At 39.3% G+C, this 19,620-nt stretch overlaps 2 protein-coding genes across 2 annotated transcripts in view; both read left to right on the top strand.

Moving 5' to 3' along the window:
- c18h10orf90 (chromosome 18 C10orf90 homolog) overlaps positions 1-7,560 on the top strand; it is a 29,618-nt gene extending 22,058 nt beyond the window's left edge. Inside the window, exon 12 of the mRNA XM_034707589.1 lies at positions 5,784-7,560. Coding sequence (XP_034563480.1) covers positions 5,784-5,822 — 39 coding nt within the window. The 3' untranslated portion in view covers positions 5,823-7,560. The remainder of the gene's footprint in view (positions 1-5,783) is intronic.
- Positions 7,561-13,094: 5,534 nt separating this feature from the next.
- Positions 13,095-19,620, top strand: part of LOC117829572 (disintegrin and metalloproteinase domain-containing protein 12-like) — a 127,966-nt gene continuing 121,440 nt past the window's right edge. Inside the window, exon 1 of the mRNA XM_034707135.1 lies at positions 13,095-13,626. Coding sequence (XP_034563026.1) covers positions 13,521-13,626 — 106 coding nt within the window. The 5' untranslated portion in view covers positions 13,095-13,520. The remainder of the gene's footprint in view (positions 13,627-19,620) is intronic.

Genomic DNA, 19,620 nt, shown 5'->3' with positions numbered 1-19,620 from the left:
ACTACTGGCACAGCAAGTGGGGGCAGTTTGAAGTTGAGTGCCTTACCCAAGGACACTTTTGAATATGGACATCAGGACCTGGGATCGAATGTTGGCCATCAGTGTTAACCCTTTTTTTTATTGAGTATACAGTGAATGTTTCTTCACCTCATTTTTAAAATTACATTCTCCACAAAGAACATTAATATGCTATGTAGCTTTTCCATTCAGACCTGTAGGACCTTGTGAGGAAAGTGAGAGACAAGAAATCAATTTTTAAAGTCTGGCCTAATTTTTTTCTCTCCTGTAGTTAGGGCTTAGTAGAATATATATTCAGATATTGAAAAAAAAAAAAAAAAAGGTGTAATGAAAAGTGTTTTCTTCCAGTTCAAATTTCTTCATGCACTGTTAAGACAAGAAAGGTGTTTACAGTGTATTGTGTGCAAACAAGACTTTTTAATTGCATTGATTGTTTTTGATCTAATTTTATTCTGGTAAAAATATAAGAATTAAAAAAAATTCATATTGAAAATATCTTTTTTTTTTTTTAACTTGTTAAGTACATGAAAAAGTATTATTGGGAAATTTAGATCAAAATGTAGAAAATGTATACCCCATTTTTTTGCCCTTGCTCTTCAAGGCTTCCGAAAAGTTTGATAAATCAATCAATCAAGCTTTATTTATAAAGCAGCTTTTATACAAATCAAATGCAATTCAATTGCTTTACGGCAATTGAAAACAAGAAGGAAGCAGAGATAAAATAATGGCAAAACATATTACAAATACATATATATATATATTTTTTTTTTTAAATAGAGACTTATGTACACCAACAACAATAAAATATGTGTAATAAAAATAAGATAAAGCGTCAAATTAACATTAAGAATATAAATAGTTAAAATTAAAAAAAATAAAAAGAGTTGAAGATAAAATAAAGTCTAAAAATATCAATAAAACTGAGTAGATAAAAAAAACAGATTCATAAAATTAAAATCAATATGAAACATTATAGTAATACAATTGTTAAATCCTACATAAAAGCCAGACTGAATAGATACATTTTTAGTTTACGTTTAAAAGTCTCAATATCTCGGGCTCCTCTCAGATCCTCCGGCAGGCTGTTCCATCGTCTAGTAGTGTCTAGTAGTGGCTGAAGGCACCATCACCATAAGTTTAATAATGTCATAATGGGAAAACAGAGGTGGACTCTAATGTGCATTATAGTGAGAAATGTAATAATAAAAGAATACAAGCCAAAAAGTATAGACAAAATGAGTCCAAAAACGAAATCCAAAACGTCCAACAGAAAACACAGGGAGCACAAAGTAAAACACAATGAACACTGGAGAAGGGAAATGCAGAAACCAAATACACGGGGTAACGAGCAACAGGTGTGGACACAGGACACAGGTGAAACTAATTAGTGCAATCAAAATGGAGGGACACACACAAGACCAGGAAGTAAAACTAAACCACACACACAGGGATCAAAACAACAAAATAAAACAGGAAACATAATAGACTAGAAACAAGTGAGAATACACACACAAGGAAGACAACACAAGAGAAGGATCACTATGAAACAAACAACCAATTCAGAATATAAACAGGGATGAAACACAAGATAAATCTACAAAATAAAACCAGGAATCAACACAAACAAAAGCAACTCATGACAGATACAGTAATTGTGAGGTTTCAGGACTATTTTGTAATTAGCATTCCTTACTTGTGTACACCATTATAAAAGACTTTTTAAAATGTGTGTTGCTGCACTGATTAAATACATCTTAGGAAATAAACACCAGTAATGAATATCTGAAGTTCTGTTTTAATACTTGAGCTCTGAAGGGATTTTTCCAAGCTTGTTCCTGCTTCAGAGCAATGTGTTTCGTCTTCCACCAGAGGTCGCTGTAGCCCAATGTTTGATTCTCTCTTGCACTTCTGACACCAGTTGGATTAGAAAGCCTGATCTTTGTAAATAAAACTGCATTTCAGCGTGTGTCTTGGGGGCTGTTAGTCGTTATGTATTAGTTAATAATTATCACCCATCATAAAACAAAGTTTTATTTGCAGTAGGAATTTGAGTCCCTCTTCTTGCAGCCCACATTCTCCCTCTCATTATGGACAGAAACTGTGAACAGTGTCATTGTGCTGAGTGTATGAGGCCTGTGTTCCTCTTGAAACAAAAGGCCCTTCAGGGGCAGAGACAGCTACAGTGCAGTGCCACCATTCAGTCAAGATGCAGACAGTGTGTGTGCCTGCGCACAGCTGCTCCACCCACACGGCTGCTGTGGCAGATAACGCATGGAAGAGGGGGGGCAGGGGTGATGCCAGAGATCTGACAGGTCCTGAGAGGGGAGCTGAAGACCTGTAGATTGGGAGTCTGAGGATGGCAGGGATGGATTTCACTTCTGTAGCGTACATTCCAATGTGAAGCTGGGAAATATGGTCACAAAAAAATGTCACATGGAGGAGTGTAGTTATTTATACCTGTCCTGATTTTAAAAGTTAGTTTCAACCAAGTAATTTGACTGGACAAAAGGCATTCAGTGATTGCTGATAAAGAGTAAACATAGACCACACCACCTTTTATCTCCATTTATAACTCTGCCTCAGGTGTTCCTAACACTTCAGCAATATCACATGAGAGGGGGTGAATGTTACGCCGAATATCAGCACTGCTTCACCAAAAGCTGGTTCCACAACTTTACTGTGAGCACACTGTTGCCAAGAAACCTAAACTTCCTCTTTCCCTGGTAACACTTAGTAGACCAGCTTCTATGAATACGTTCATTTATCTGTACGTATTACACAAGCATTGAAAAAAGAACCTCTTGTGTGATTCAGAGGCCCTAGCTAGATTAATCAAGAAAAGTTCCAGTGCTGTTGTACAAATCCAATTCCACAAGAGTTGAGACACTTTGTAAAATGTTTGGGGAAAGGAAGAGGTTCATCACTGTGAGAGATCGGGTGAGGAAATAGTTAACCAATTTCAGAGTAATGTTCCTCTGCATAAATTGCAAAGAATGTGAGGATTTCATCAACTAAAGTGCATAATATCATTACAAGAATTTAGGAATCTAGAAAAATCCCTGTACAAAAAGGACAAGCAATAACTGATACTGGGTGGCCATGATCTTTGGCACAGATGTGACTCTGTAGTGGAAATCACTGCATGGGCTCAAACCCTTGTTGGACTATGGAGACCAACTTTTTATGAATGATCAGTTTTATAGAAATTAGATCCTGTATATCACTGTGCTTTGCGTTTTATTACCAGTTGCAGCTATCATGTACATCACTGTTCCTTATACGCTGTCGCACACCATCTATCTTTATACGGTCATAGACTCTCTCACTGGCTGGTTTTTATTTATAAATCTATTCTTGGACTTCTCCCTGCATACTTGTGTGTACACATGTGTAGAAACCTCAGCCGATATGGCCTGCGCTCTCAGGACATCACACAGCTGCAGGTCCTGAGAGTCAGAACTGAACTGGGCAAAAAGGCTTTTAAATTTTTAGCACAGTTTACCTGGAATGATGTGCAGAAGGACTTGAAACTGACACATCTTGAAACTCTGGGGGAATTCAAGTCAATCATAAAAGACAAAGAAACAGACTCCATTGGATCTTGTGATTGCATGGTGTAATCATGTGAAACTTTGACTGTATTTTATTTGTGTTGTTTTGTGTGCTTGTTGTGTGTTGGAACCTGTTTTGTGCTGCCGTCTTCGCCAGGTCACTCAGGGCACAAGAGGTTTTAAATCTCAATGAGTCTTTTACCTGGTTAAAAATCACATCCAAAAGCCACTGTCTATGAACACAGTCTGTCCCTGCATCAACAAATACAGATTGGAACTGTAACATGCAAAAAGATAACGTATGTAAACATGATCCAGAAACTCTGGGGACTTCTAAGAGCCTGAGTCCGTTTTAGACAGTCTGTGGCAAAGTGGAAAATTCTTTTTGGAAATCATGGACACCACATCCTCCGCTCTAAAAAGGAGAGGGACCACCCAGCTTTCTGTAGATGAACACTTAAGAAGCCAGCATCCCTGATGGTATAGGGATACACAAGTGCCCACTGCATAGGTAGCTTACACATCTGGGAAGGCAAGATTAATGTTGGATGATATATACAGGTTTCGGAGCAACATATGCTGCCATTCAGACAACACCTTTTTCAGGGGAGATCTTACATATTGTAGCAAGACAATGCCAAACTACATTCTGCATGTGTTACAACTCTGTTACAAGCTCTGTAGTAGAAGAGTCCAGGTGCTAAACTGGCCTGCCTTTAGTCCCAACTTATCACCTATACAACAAAGGAGACTTTTCAATTTCATAACTCCAGGAACTGGTCTCCTCAGTTCCCAAAGGTTTGCAGAGTGTGGTTAAAGAAGAGTTGATGAAACACAATGATAGCATGCCCCTGTCTCAACTGTTTTGAAACATGTTGCCGGCAGCATTTGCACCATTGGCATCAATTTTCAATTTCACCATTTGATATGTTGTGTTTGCATTATTACATATTGTTTTTAAATAATTTGCAAACCATTAAGTTCTGGTTCTATCTACATTTTTAACAGTGTCCCAACTCTTATGGAATTGGGGTTGCATTCTACAGTATATCAGCACTCATGGCATGTCTCTTGTCCAATCAGATTGCTTGGTCGAAACCAAATGATGTTTAAAGTTTATTAACATTACATATATAATGGGGCGCTGGTGGCCTAGCGGTCTAAGCGCCCCACATACAGAAGCCACAGTCCTCGTTGCAGGGGTCGCAGGGGTCGCCGGTTTGATTCCCGGCCGGTCTACCATTCGCTGTATGTCTTCCCCAACTCTCTACTCCCCACATTTCCTGTCTCTCCTCAGCTATCCTATCAATTAAAGGCAAACATGCCCAAAAATATAAATCAAAAAAAAAAATTACATATATAATGTTACAGCAAACATTCTTTTATTTTTTTCTCTCTTACTATGTTTCCTTTAGCCATTATCCTCCAATGCCAGAGATCCATCTTACTGTGCCACACATCCACAATCACAGACACAGTCATGCACCACACATCATCAAACACACACACACACACACACACACACACACACACACACACACACACACACACACACACACACATAACCATAGTCGGTTATTGGAATGCCAAGACATTTGAAATCTGTGCCTGTCATCATTGTAGTTGTCTTCCTGTGTTCATGTGTCTGTGTCTTTGATTATTTTTTGTCAGTCTTTTGTCAGTCTTTTGTCTTGCAAAAAAAATAAATAAAAAAAAAACATTCTTTGTCAAGATTGATCCAGAATCACACAGTCCCCCAAACCTACTGTCAGCAGACTCTTTATTTCCACTTATTGTATGTAAATGGAAACATACAGATAAACACACAAAATGCTAAGTAGCTGGTCTGTGTTGAAGCAGGAACAAGTGTGCAGGAAAATGTTATTGTGCTGCTTGGCATCAGTCCAGTTCCCGCCAACTCCATTGTGGAGATAGCTGTGTCGGTGGAGCGGAATAAATTATAAGATAATCAGAAAATAATAACCCGATGCTGCTTATTAATGAACTATTATATTCTGTTTGTGGACTCACACTTTATAATGTGCCGTTATACTGTATATCAGCACGGTTGTGATGCAGTATATTGATGTAATGCAACAGGCTGCCTGTTAATCACACCTGTGCTAATATTCAGTAAAACAGCACAACCTCATTGGGTTCCTCTGTTCTGTCCTAAGTCCTGTAATCATTTTTATTTTTGATTTCTTGTTACAGAAACTGTTGGATCAGATTCTTCATAGGAACACCCGCTGACTGACAGACACCAGATGAAGCTGACGACATTGTAACAGATGGAAAAAGTGAACTTTGACCTTTTGATAGTGCCTTATATGAACTGAAACATCCTGCCTGCAGATGTCTGGTCAGACTCCTTTGTTTCTCCCATGTACAAGCATCTAAGTTACAGAGCACAACATCTGTTTTTCTTAAAAAAAAAAAAAAAAATCCAGGGCAATCTTTCAAGAACTCAGAAGGATATTCAACAACACTTAGCCAAGGTTTTTCCAGAATCAAAGACTTCTGTGCCCATCTGAAGGAAAACAAAAAATCTGATACCCTTGGGAAAAAGGTTTCCTGAGGATTAAAGAAGTTTTGTTGGATGACCTTCTGGGTTTCTGAAAGATTGCTGTAGACTTGTCTTTTTTTTTTTTCTAGACTTGAAAAACAGCTGCTTATCTCCGGGACTCAGATGTCCTCACTGCCCTTGTGGTGTGCAATTACAAACGAAGATGGTCAAAGAGAGTGTACTGAATGAAATCAACATCCTGCTTTTGTTGTAATCTTACGTCAAATCAAGCCACATAAACGCATCTGACCCTTTTGATGCAACATTGCAAACCGGTAATGCATCCTGTTTTTACTGCGTTATCTTGTTTGGACTTGATTGCAAATTGCCTTTCTTTCCATAATGAGATACAGAGTAACCCCTCGCTGCACGACACCGCACTGATGTCCTCACGCAGTCACTTCCACATGATCTCATGTGATGTGAAGCAGTGATAGAAGACAGAATCATTCATTATGCTTCACGGGGACTCATCCAGGACAGCCCTCAACCAGTCCTCATTATACAAGCAGGAAGAAGAATCCTGAAGAGGGCTCTGCCATCATCCTCTGCCAGCTATTAGCTGTAAGATGGAGGAATGTGACCTCTTCTCACTGGAAATGCCCCGTTAATGGACAGGGTGGATTTTGAATGGAGCTTTTGTCTCTGTCTTTGTCTATGATGGACTGCAGGCTGTCATTGCAGATTTAGATTTGTGTGGCCTGATCGTCAGAGTGGAACTTTAAATTGAGATGGAACCAGGCGTAAATCAAAAGTGAGATGCGTGAATGTTTATTTTTGGAACAAAAGACAACAGAGCAGTGATTGTTGTCACCATTCATAACTGTTTATTTTTTTACTTATTAGCCTTTAATTTGGAGTTAGTTCGGAGTCCAGCTGTTACACCATCCATCTGAATTTACACTGATGTTTTGGAGTTGACCAATGATTGCTTAAAACCTCATCTCAAGTTAGTGCACATGAGCAGTATGTGTGGTTTTTATGGTTTGATATTTTTTTGAATGTTATGAATGGTCAATAATTCCTACTTTCCTTCTTAAATTCATCATTTTTGAAAGATAAAGTAAAATAAAACATTGTGACATTACTTAGAAATTGTTCTTCTCCTCATCAGACTCCACTAAGATGGATAAGCATTGAAATGTAACAAAAGATAACGAAAAAATGGATATTGTTTCTGCAATATTTTTTGTGTTTTATAGTCAACTTGTGATAAGAAATGTTACATTTTCCCCACTAATGTGAAATTTTCCCTTCAGTCTCTTAAGATAAGCAGGGGTGTGAGCAGAGGGGTGGCATGGGCCCCCTTTGAAAAGTGATAGGCCACCCCAGACGCCTCTCCAAACTCCTAAACTTTGATTGGCTATTCGTATTGCCAGAGGCAGGATCTATGTTGAAATAAAGTATTTGCACTGTGTTGCAACAGCTTGCTAGTAGTTTTCTTTGAATTTAAACGTAACACATTTTCTGTTGTTGGTACTTTCAATTGTAGAAAAATGCAAAGGGAGTCATTTTTTTTTACAAAAAAAGAGAAGAAAACTTAATGTAACATTTTGTCAGTAGTGTTTAGTGTGTGTGTGAATGTGTGTGAGATAATATTTGTAGATCAGAACAGAATATATCAGCCAGAGAGTCAGAGAAAGAATGAAGGGGACAGGAGATCTTTTATAGCCTGAGTGCAGCATGCCCAGGTGCAGCTCATCAAGCTGATAACTCCCAGCTAGGACACGCCCCCTGCAACATAGTTTCCAAATCCGGACAGAATTCAGTATGTAGTAAGTAGTATGTGAACAAGAGCAAAATCAGCAGTGTCTACTGATTTGGGAACATTTCACAGTATGCATCGGACCAGTATGCCTCGCGTACTTTTTTCCACAATGCACAGCGCTCTATGTAAACCACTTCCTAACTTTTTAAATCATAAGTGGATGCTAAGAAGCAGTTTCTCTATAAGCTTCACCGTTGTTTACTTCCTCTTTCCGAAACTGGAAATTCAGTGACGTCTGACCCAGCGTACTGCAACACAGATCGAACAGAACAGCCATACTACATACTAAATTCAAAAGCAGTATGTAGCAGACAATACCTACTGCCTACTACATTAGTAGGTAGTGTGTAGCAGGCCGTTTCGGAAAAAGGCCACTGTGGCTGTTTTTGAAACCGCGCTGTGCATTGTGGGAAACAGTACCCGAGGGAGACTGGTCCACTGCATGATGAGACATTTTCATGACTCAGTAGACATCTGGGTAGTTTTGGCATACTGCAGATTTTACTCTTGTTCACACACTGCATACTACATACTGAATTTTGGCCAAATCAGTATATACTGGTAGTATAGTAGACAGTTTCTAAAACAGCCACAGGAGTGGCCTGGTGGCAGCGTCGTCACAGCAATGTTTTGATACTAATGAACTTTAAACAATATGACTGTGTGCAGGAGACTTTTTACTTTAAATTGTGACTTTGGTCAAACATCTTTTTAAATCCTTAGAAATAATCTTAAAAATAAATTTGTTGGGCGTGGACTTGGCCTAACGGTTAGATCACACGCCCATGAAGCAGTTTGCCCGGGTTCAGTTCCAGCCTCTGGCCACTTTCCCGCATGTCTTTCCCCCACTCTCTCCCCTGGTTTCCAGCTCTATCCATTTTCCTCTCCTCTCTAGTAAAAGGTGCAAAATCCCCAAAAGATTTAACTTTAACAATAAATTAATAAATTAATAAATTAATAAATTAATAAATTAATAAATTAATAAAAAAGTAAAAAATAAAAATTAATAAATGAATGAATAAATAAATAAAAAATAAAAATAATATGTTGTCACTCTGTTAGGTATGACGGGGGATATGGGCTGAATTCAGGATGAAACAAATTGGAGATTTCAGGAACACAGCCATAATATAAAATGTAACCTTTGAATGAGATTACAACCGAAACAGAAGAGTTGTATATTTAAAAAAATTAAAAAAGTACAAGAATGAACTCATACATTTATGAGATTTAAGTTGTTAATTTATGGGGGAAAAAAAGTGGAAAAACTCAAATTTTTGATTGATTTACAAGAATAAACTTGTAAATGAAGTAGATTAAAGCCATTAATTAATTAGAGGAAACTTGTAATCTTGGAAGAATATAGTAATTTGATGAAAGAAGCTGTAACTACAGGCTATATGATTCATCTATATTTCAAATAACATATAATGAGAGCAATTAGAAGGGCAGCCAGACAGCTGCCTGCACAGAAATGAGACATGTGCAGGAACTATAAACTTAACTCCTTACTTTTTTCTTATAAATGCATGACATCATTCTCGTATTTTTGCGACTCAATTCTTGAAATTGTGTGTTTTTATTCTCTTAAATGTATGTATTCAGACATGAAATTTCAATTCTCATCTTCCATAATGTGGCACTAACACTCCGTCATAGTTAAGTTACTTTTTACAGTTCCAAAATGATACACAGGAATATAACATCTGTGTGATGCTTTGCTGTTGGCAGTTAGAGTAGATATGAGTGGTAACAGAAAGGGTAAATGAATGATATATCTCATGCCACCCACTGAGACACTGACCCCACTGAGTCAAACGTGTTGATTCCAAACTGCATTGACAAATAACAGAAATAAGATGCAATAGCTCGGGTTTTCACTGTGTTATATCTGTCCTGGCAGCCAAATAAAAAGGCATATTTTACTGCCTGCTCTTCTCTGCATCTTATCGCCTTCCTCCAAACATTCCCCTGGTTCTTAAAAAAGAGCAAAAGATCAGCTCTTTGTTCCGTCCTATAGTCGAGTTTCTGCTAAATCAGCATGCAGAGAAATACTCCTTTTGTTTGCGTTCATATTTGATCCTGAGGAAAGACTTTTGAGAGATGGAGTTTTCTGAGCATCTTGACACAAGGCTGCACCTCGTATATCCTGTATATTTTAAATAGTGCAAGACTGTGATTGGATGTGCTCCTGTGACCTTAGGGCTCCATGCTCGGGGCACAGTGCACTTGAAATGCTGATTTTTCTCTCCCATCGCTGGAGAATAAGGGCCTTCAGAAACCCAGTCTGCCGCATGAGGACATCTGCCTGTATTCTCCTCTGCAGTGGATGGATATGTGGAGCAGTGCAGAGTGTAACCCACACATTGACGAAGGGCATAATTGAGTTGAGCCATGGCCTTTGAATGGGACTGCATGTGGGTCCATGTATAGTCACTTTGAATGCATAACAGTGCCTGGATGACATCTTCTGCCTTGAGAATCTGGCTGTCAGTGAAATATAAGAGTCCAAGTTAAGTCCCTTTCTGTTGAAACAGATAAGGCGAGTACAACAGATTACTTTGGACTTGGAAGTCTACAGTTCTCTCACACAATGCTGCTTTTTGTTTACTCTGACAGGAAGACAACATGATAATAACATCTGTGTGTTAGGGCTGTGCAGGCTAGATTATTCAAATTTACTCACAGTGTGGGCTGTTACAGTATGTGAGCACCTCGGGCCGTTTCAATAAAGCTTCAAACAACTACTCAAGGGCAAAACCGGAAGTTTTATTATTGTATTTCAAAATAAAAGCCCATACATTAATCTTAACATGCACCTTTTAGGCCAAATTATTGTTAAAATGTTAAAATTGTTTTTTATTACAGCATAGACATGCAACGTCCAAATCTCTCTTTGTATTTTGATAACACAATCCTGATAGAGGGTCCATTTTTTACTGTTGTGTTAAAATAATGGAAATTAATCACAGCTTAAGTCAAGTAGTTATGCCTATTAGATCAGGGGCAGAGCCAGACTTTTGAACAGTGGCCCTGAAGGGAAAAAACACAGCAACATTTCACAATAAAAACCTCAGATGCTACCACCTTATACCACCTAATACCACCACCACCTTATACCACCTTATACCACCACTTATGGATATTTTTTCTGGGGCGCTACCCACACATTAAGCTGTGTTGCTTATTCCATAAATGCATAATCCTTACTAGTTTTACCTCTTTGTAAAGGTGACTAATCAGGCTTTCCAATGATATAAAATACAAAACGTATTGGTATTACAGGGGGAAAACAATTGACTGAAATAACATTTCCAAACTTTTTTTGAGGAGTTTATATATATATATAAAATATATTATTATTATTATCATCTCGTCTTTAATTCCTTCCAGTTCAGTTTAAAATTCATGCAGTGACTCAGCTGAGTAGTATTACTAGAAACAGGAAATGACGTTGAGCTGTCAGGTTCTGTCCAATCAGAAACGAGTATTGTCCCTACCCTTTCTGTTTTGTGAACTGTTGCTGTGTTTTGTGTAATGTTGTCATGTTTCCTGAAATGTAGCTGTGTTTTGCCCATAAGGGCCACCATACTTTTGTGACTAGGATGGCCGTACAGAGGCACAGACCTCTGCAGGGGTGGCATGAAGTCATTGTGTTCAAACCAAGTGGCAATCTCCGGTCTCAAACGATGACGCCCGTGCGGAAGTGTTATAAACTGCAATACATCGAGAATCCGCTTGAAGTTGGCTGCAGAAACACCGAAAACTGCATAGACATGAATGGGAAAAAGACGACCTTTGCAGCATTGTTACATGTTACACAATGTTACACAACATGTTACACAATGTTGCAATTAACATGTTTACAGCCTGGTTCAAAAAACGGCTTGGCCCTAAGAAGCTAATTTCTGTATCGGCACACACTGTAGGGGGGTGATTTTTTTTTTATCGTGACGGTTCAGAAGATATTAAGATTATGAGTTTTTGCTCAAATAAGGACATGACTGACGTGACTCCCGGTCGGGAACACATAGCTGTTGGTTAGGAGGCTCAAACTATGTCACACTCTGCCTGGTTGAGTTCAGCATTTCCAATATGGCTGCCGCCGTCGATTGGCTTCAAAACAGCTCTCAGGAACAGATGGGTGACATCATGGATACTACGTCCATTATTTATCCAGTCTATGGTTCAAACACACACATAGATAGCTATTATTTAACCCTTCTACATCCTTGATTTATGTCTGTTTGGAAGACATATAATGACTGAATTTATATATTTATGACACATTTATATTATGTAGTATTAGTATATAAAGCAATAAGCAAATGTGTATGCATGTATGATGCATGCATGTATGTGTATATACATATGTGTATGTATATGTATATATGTTTATGAGTGTATGTATGTATGTTTATATACGTAGTACTATTATATAAAGCAAGTTAAAGGTGCAGTTGGTAGGAATGGGGTAAAAAACTATTTTTTTTTTCTGCTGGGTTTGGAAAAAAAGTTTTAATACCCATCGGTACACATCAGTAATTTAAGTAATTTGAGATTATGGCCAAATCAATTTCAATGCCTTTGTATCAAGCAATGTTATTATTACACTTGGTTCCCGTTATCATGAACCAATCAGAGCTACTCTTTGACCCTCTGTCCTGATTGGTCAAGTGGCGGCCCCCACTAGGTTGTCCTGATTGGCTGGGAAGCCGGCACTACTTCCTCATAGAACAAGTATGAGAATTAGGGTAAATCTGGTGTGGTGGGGCAGTGTTGACCTTCGAAATCTCTCTCCAAACTGATGTTTATATCACGACTACCAACAGCAGCTTTAATTATATATATATATATATATATATTAATCAATAATGGAGAAGGGGTGGGATTTAATACGTTGTACTTCTTCCCGCTCCTTTTCAGATATGTGAATATAAGTCATAGTAGTGAGGATACAATTTATTATTATTATTATTATGATAATTATTATTATTTTTGCATTCTTTATAACGTTTGTTTTTTTGGGGTCTTTTTGTGTCTTTAACATGTTCGAAATTAACTCTATCAAATTAAATCAAATCAAGAAAGTGCATTTTCATTATTTTACGGGCTTTTATTTTGAAAGGTAAACCGGTGTATGGACCTGGTTAATTTGCGTCAGCCTTCTTCTGCTCGTTTAATTAGATCTGAACTCGGCTCTAGGACCTGGCGGAGGGCTCCATTGAAGCACATGGTCCCCACTCATAAGACAACACTTCTCCTCGGTAATTGCTCTGGAATTGGTGTCATTCCAGCCGGCGACTGAGACAGCAGCGGTTTGTGGATGTCTAAATGTTTTCATCCCTCGCGCGCTGTTTCCACTCACTTTTTCGCGTCATGCAGCTTCAGACCCGGACACCTCTGCAGGGGGAAAGTGCACGGAGCTGAATCAGCTGTCGTTGGGATTTCCTAAAAGGCACCCCTCATTTACTCTATCAGATTTCAGGAAGTGGGTTTTTGTATTTTGGTGGGGTGGCTCGTGCGCATCAGCTGTTGGAGGACTGTTGGTTGTATGATGGTTGCGCTGCAGTGAAACACTTGGCCAGTCTCGTCCACACTTCAGCCGGGTGTCATCATGAATCCCGAGAGCTGGAGTCTGAAGTTAGTTTTTTTGGCAGCACTTCAGGCTTTTTCTGTCACTGTGTTGGTATGCGACAGCGTGCTTCCCCGATCCACGGAAGGTAAGATGCTCCAAATTCAAAAAGACCCGTGCGTAAAAGTATGAAACGTGACTAGAAATTTAAAGTAAAGCTTTATTATGAACCTTAGATTAACCTGTCAGCATCTGCATGTTTATTCTCTTTATTCTACCCTGCATGTGTCTCCCCTTCAGCTCGTGTGAGTGCCTGTACAGTGAAAGCATTTGTTACTACAGCAGACTTAGATCTGTTTTGGGTTAAATAAAATCCTCTGTTGGTACACCAGACCTACAGATCTGTAACACATGTTTGGGCAGAATGAATCATCTCCAGTCTGCACTGTGTTTCTTTACACACAAAGTCCTCTCACACATACGCCTCTCTGCAAAAAAAGAAGAACATAGAATTCCAAGCTTTCAGCCCATTTTACCTCACAGGAGAAAAGAGGAGACGCTTTATAATTGATGATGCTGAAGCTGCTTTTGGTAATCAGTGGTAGCACTTGAGGCATTTCACAGGCGCTTGAAGCAAACTTCACTTTGTCAAGGCACTTCAAACATACTTCAGGGTTTAAATTATGGATGAACTCCAGGGCTATTTTCGTGGCAAACATAAAATAAAGTTGCATTGTTGGTTGGAGCGTAAGCAGTTGAGTGGATTTCTTAGAAACTTGTATTATGGACAGTTTATTTGGATCATTGCATCCAGACATCCACACATGAGCAATAGCTGCTTTAGAGCTCTGGGAACATGTTCAAAAGTGGTGTAAGGGAGTGTTTGTTCCAATCTGTTTTTGCAACCCTTGGGGCGATAGCTCATGACATCTCAGTCACCAGTGTTGCATGCCCTAGGTGATGGGCTCTATGTGCAACAGTGGAGATTAGAAAAACGGAGTGTAGGCGCTTACTGATATACTTTGACATCCAAACACGCTGACAGTCACGGCACATACAGAAGAATCATGGGAATTAATTACCAGCAAAAGTGAAAGTGAGATCCAAGCATCAGGAAGTCATTCATTTATTCATCAGTGCTTCAGCTTCATCAGACGTTAGCCTTGATGCGTCTGTTCCCATGGGTTCAGACTCATTGAGAACCACCTTCTACACATCATGTATGTGTGTGTGAAAGGACCTACTCAAAGGATGGCAACCTGTTTGAGGAATTCTAGCTGAGTCAGATAGATGGATGAGGAAAGAGGGTTGAGAAAGTCTTGGACAATGCAAATCCAGTGGTTTGACCTGCTGGGTGATTGTTGACTCCACGCAATCTCTAATTCAAGTGGCAATCTGAAGACAACCTACCCACTGGGGAAAACAGCTAATATTTCTAGGCTTCCTGTGAAAAAGGTTATTAGATGGGAAAGCTAAGATTTCCTTGTTCTTGCACAGTTTGACTTTGAACTTAAGAATCGAGAATGGCGTTGGAACCTAAGTGATCTACACCAATCTTTAAAAGCAGATTTCTGCGCATATATTGCAATGAACAGGGTTCCCACGCGTCCTGGAAAAACTGGAAAACCTGGGAAACAGTTGACCAGTTTTCCAGTCCTGGAAAACACCTGGAAAATGGGAGAACAAGTAAACATTTGTGGCCATTTTTGTCATTCAGATCTATTTAGGTCAATTTATGCACTGATCCTCTGATTATTATTATTATTTATTTATTTCACTAAGGCAGCTTCCAGAGTCTTTTGCTGGCTCTTTTGTTTTTAATTTTATAATTTTTGAGAAAAGAGAAAGCTGAGATGAGAGTTGCCCATCATTGTTGCTTGGTTGCACTATAAAGTGAAGGGCTGTACATCTGTGGTTGCATTATTCTATAATCAATTTGCCATCATTTTTAAGCATGTAAGAGATGATTTCAATGATAGCAATAGACTGCATGTCTTCAATGTAGACTTCCACTGAGACAAACACATTAGATTATTTAGGAACTAAATTAGGAACTAAATTTAGACTGTCATACCAGCTTGGTCATCACTGAAAATTTCCTTGAAATGTCCTGGAAAATGATCTCTGGAAAAGAGTGGGATCCCTGAATGAATTGTAAAGACAAAGCTAATTTAAAGTTAAATCTATCAGACATAGATATTTTTTTTGCCATTAGGCTTGGGTTCCATTCTGGAACTGGTTCCAAATGTATCATATTTGTGGAATCGAACGTGCTTTTCAGTTCTGCTTTTTGGTTCCTAACAGTGGCATAAATCTCTCATGATTAAACCTCATTAAGAATTTTGCAGTCCACAGAAAGTTTTCCTCATCTGCCAGGACTTGCTGTGTTGCCGTAACATTACGTGTTACGTGTGACGCAGCATGTCAACAAAGTTGCAAGTAGAGGATCATGGCGGACCGCAACAAACCAAAGTTTGGCCAAGCTTCATGAAATCTGATGATAACAGCACGAGGGAGGAAGCACGTCTATTATGACACTTACTTCAACACGGTGTTAATTTGAGTGACTGCTCTGTCTTTGATGTGCTGCAGCCTCAAATCCACACTCAGGCGTGATTGGCTGAGCCAACTTGGACCTAAAGCCTGACCCTCATGAAAAGATTTTCAAAGTCTAATCAGATGTTACAGAATGTGAGAAACCACACACATGACAACAAATAAGGTACCCATACATGAACATACTCTGGTATCTGGCCTGTTTCGTTTGTTCAGAAACTTCAGAAATCGTCATGGTATGGCAGTGCTGCTGTGTTACAGAGTGCCACAGCAGATCTAATAATCGAGCTGGGAAAAATTGATCATGGGATGTGATTTTGTTTCATTTCATACATGGAAAAAAACCCAAAGGACCTCATGTGATGGAGCTTTGGGTGTTAAAACAAGGAAACTCCTATGTTAACTCTTATTTAAATATAAATTAAGTTTATTCTTCCCATAGAAATGTCTTCAACAAGTTTTCTTTTTCTTTTCGGGATTCTGGATTTTCAGACCTGCAGACAAAACTGATAAAATAACAGGGCGCTTGTGGCCTAGCGGTCTAAGCGCCCCACATACAGAGGCTACAGTCCTTGTCGCAGGGGTCGCCGGCTCGATTCCCAGCCGGTCGACCATTTCCTGCATGTCTTCCCCCACTCTCCAATCCCCACATTTCCTGTTTCTCTTCAGCTGTCCTAAAAAAATAAAGGCAAAAAAGCCAAAAAAATATTTAAAAAAAACCAAAACTGATAAAATAACAGACAGAGTTTGTTCGTGTGCATGTACTTGGTGATGACAACCACGGCCCATCATGCTCAGCAGCGTGCCATAATTTCACAATCTCTATAATCTTTGGAACCATCAAAGAAAATCCAGCCTTTGCAGACTTTTGTTCGAAGTTGGGGAAGATTGGTGCCAAAGTTGCGGGACCAAAATTGCTTTGGGTGGCGAGTTATTTTCCCTGATCAAAATAAAATCTTAATGCATCAGTCATGGTACAACATTTAATCTTAAATGTAATAATAGTATGTTAATCCTCTTGGAAATTCAGGAAAAAGGGCATGTATTTGCAGTTTCCAGACTCTAAAATGGGACTTAATGTCTACTTCACGCTGACCATGTCTCAAACTTTTTTTGGACTTTCATTGAATCCCCCACATTCTTCTCTGCACACTTAACAGACTAAAAGATTGTTTGATTAATGGAATAATTAGTTGCAGCTTACATCATGTAAAAGCGCAATGACTGGGACTCATTAGTGCTCCTTTTTATGACTCTCCCTCTGCCTCCAGACTGCACTTTTGTCTTTGCTGTCAGGAATTCAAGGCTGCTAAGAAAAGATGGAGCAGCTCAGCGCCATGCAACGTCATGTTGGCATCCATATTTCATGACACCCTTATTTGAGCTCCCTTGTCGTTTTTCCCTCCCCCTGTCTGTCTTGTGCATGTTGCTGTCTTTGCCGGGGATGGTTTGTGAATGATTTCCTCCGATGGTTGACACACTTAGTGTCAGCCAGTATTTACTAGCCAGCTGTACTGCTTCAGCCAACATGACTCTCTTACCCTCAAGCGATGCGTGCAGCTTGCGTGCTGCATGCTCAGACAAATGAAAACTGAGCTGAGAATATATTTTTGGACTGTAGTAAAACATTCCTTTAGCGAGCAGTGTCCTCCCCAAGAGAGACATTATCACTGCGATGTGACCCATCTCAAGTCAGAGGCATTTAGTATCTTTGCACTTTGAATGGATTCAGATCTTCCAGATGAGTGTTTGGGGATAGTAAGGACCCAGGAGGCTGGTAAGAAGAGTTGGCTCACGTACGGTTGTGCATTTAGACAGATTGATCAACCAGTTGCTGTTCCGCAGTGGGGATATTTATATAGGAAGGGGAAAATATCTGGACTGCGCTCTTGTGGCCTGACCCTACATGTGTTGTATTAATTTCGTCGTTGGACTCAAATGACCCCCCCCCCCACCCAAAAACAGTTCAACACACAATGTTGAAACCTGATCTTGGCTCTGGACTTTCACACCCAGACAGGTCAGAGTCGAGCTCAGCACAGCTCTCCCAGAGCGTCCTTACTCTTGTCTGGTCAGAGGGCTCAGCTGGCTCGGATATCTTCTATCTGGGTTCATTCAAGTTTCACTCCATCGGTGTTTCACAAAAAGTCATTGACAGTTAACCCCTTCGGCTCTGCTCCACTTCCATGAAGGCCATCATCTTGCACTGCCATATTTCTAGAGAAGGAGAAGGGAGTGGTTGTTGTATGCGAAATGATTTGTATTGAAATAAGTTTTTGATAGTAAATACTTGACTAATGTAGGATCATACATATCATGCATCACAGCAGCTTCTTGTCCTTGAAGGCCGTTGTCCATGAGGGGTGATCAAAGAAGTATTTCAATCTAGACTCTGACTCAAGTGGCAACCTCCAGTCTCAAACTATGAAGCCCATGCGGAAGTGTTATAAACTGCAATTCATTGTGAGAATCCGCTTGAGGCTGGCTGCAGAAACACCGGAAACCACATAGACACCAATTCAAAAAAGACGATCTTTGCAGCATTAATAAACATGTTTACAGCCTGGTTCAAAAAACGGCTTGGCCCTACATAGCTAATCTCTCTATCGGCACACACTGTACGGGGGGTGACATTTTTTCTAACGTGACGGTTCAGAAGATATTAAGATTATGAATTTTTTGCCCAAATAAGGACATGACTGACTTGACTCCTGCACGGGAACACATAACTGTTGGCTAGGAGGCTCAAACTCCGCCTCTTTACGTCACACTCTGCCTGGTTGAGTTCCTCATTTTCAATATGGCTGCCGCCGTTGATTGGCTTCAAAACAGCGCTCAGGAACAGATGGGTGACGTCACGGATACTGCGTCCATTATTTATACATTCTATGATCTGACCACTAAATAAGGCCATGAATTCCCATTCCTATACACTTTACCATTTAGTGGTAGCATAATGCTAACGAAAAATTTCACAGAACTGATCCATCGCCAAAGTTTCAGTCAAACACATGGATGTTTTTTGACTGTGTCAACTTAGTCTGTATATTGCCTATCTCATTTTGCTGTCAAATTTATAGCCAAACATTGTTGTGGCTAACAAAGTAGCAAAACACCTTGTAGCCAAACATCTACTTTACTTTTAAGTTCTGGTTTGATCTCCACCAAGTCCTTTAATTAAATTTGAGTTTATTTGATTGGGACAATGCACATTAATCAACATTTCAACAGTATGCCTCAATAGCTAAATTTCATCCGTAGTCCTAAGGCAGGTACTCACATAAAACATAAAACAAGTTTTAAAATTACAGGATATCACGAAACAATTAACACGACATTATAAAAACAGAATGGAAGGTGAGGCCAAAGCCCCCAGGAACGGACATCAAGTGAGAAAACAGATTATTCATGAGTACATGACTGGCTTGTTTTTAACCAATGTTTAACTGTTTTTCTAAAGGTACAGTAGTTCTCAAGCTCCCTAATGTACTATGTACTAAATGTCTCTTTAGCTCAAGTTGTTCAAGATGAACTTGCTCAAAGTTTGCTAGTTTCTCAAGGCTACATATGTTAACTCAAAGTTTGT

The sequence above is a fragment of the Notolabrus celidotus genome, chromosome 18, assembly GCF_009762535.1.
Source record: "Notolabrus celidotus isolate fNotCel1 chromosome 18, fNotCel1.pri, whole genome shotgun sequence".
Taxonomy (NCBI): Eukaryota; Metazoa; Chordata; class Actinopteri; order Labriformes; family Labridae; genus Notolabrus; species Notolabrus celidotus.
This window is presented reverse-complemented; position numbering and strand designations above follow the sequence as displayed.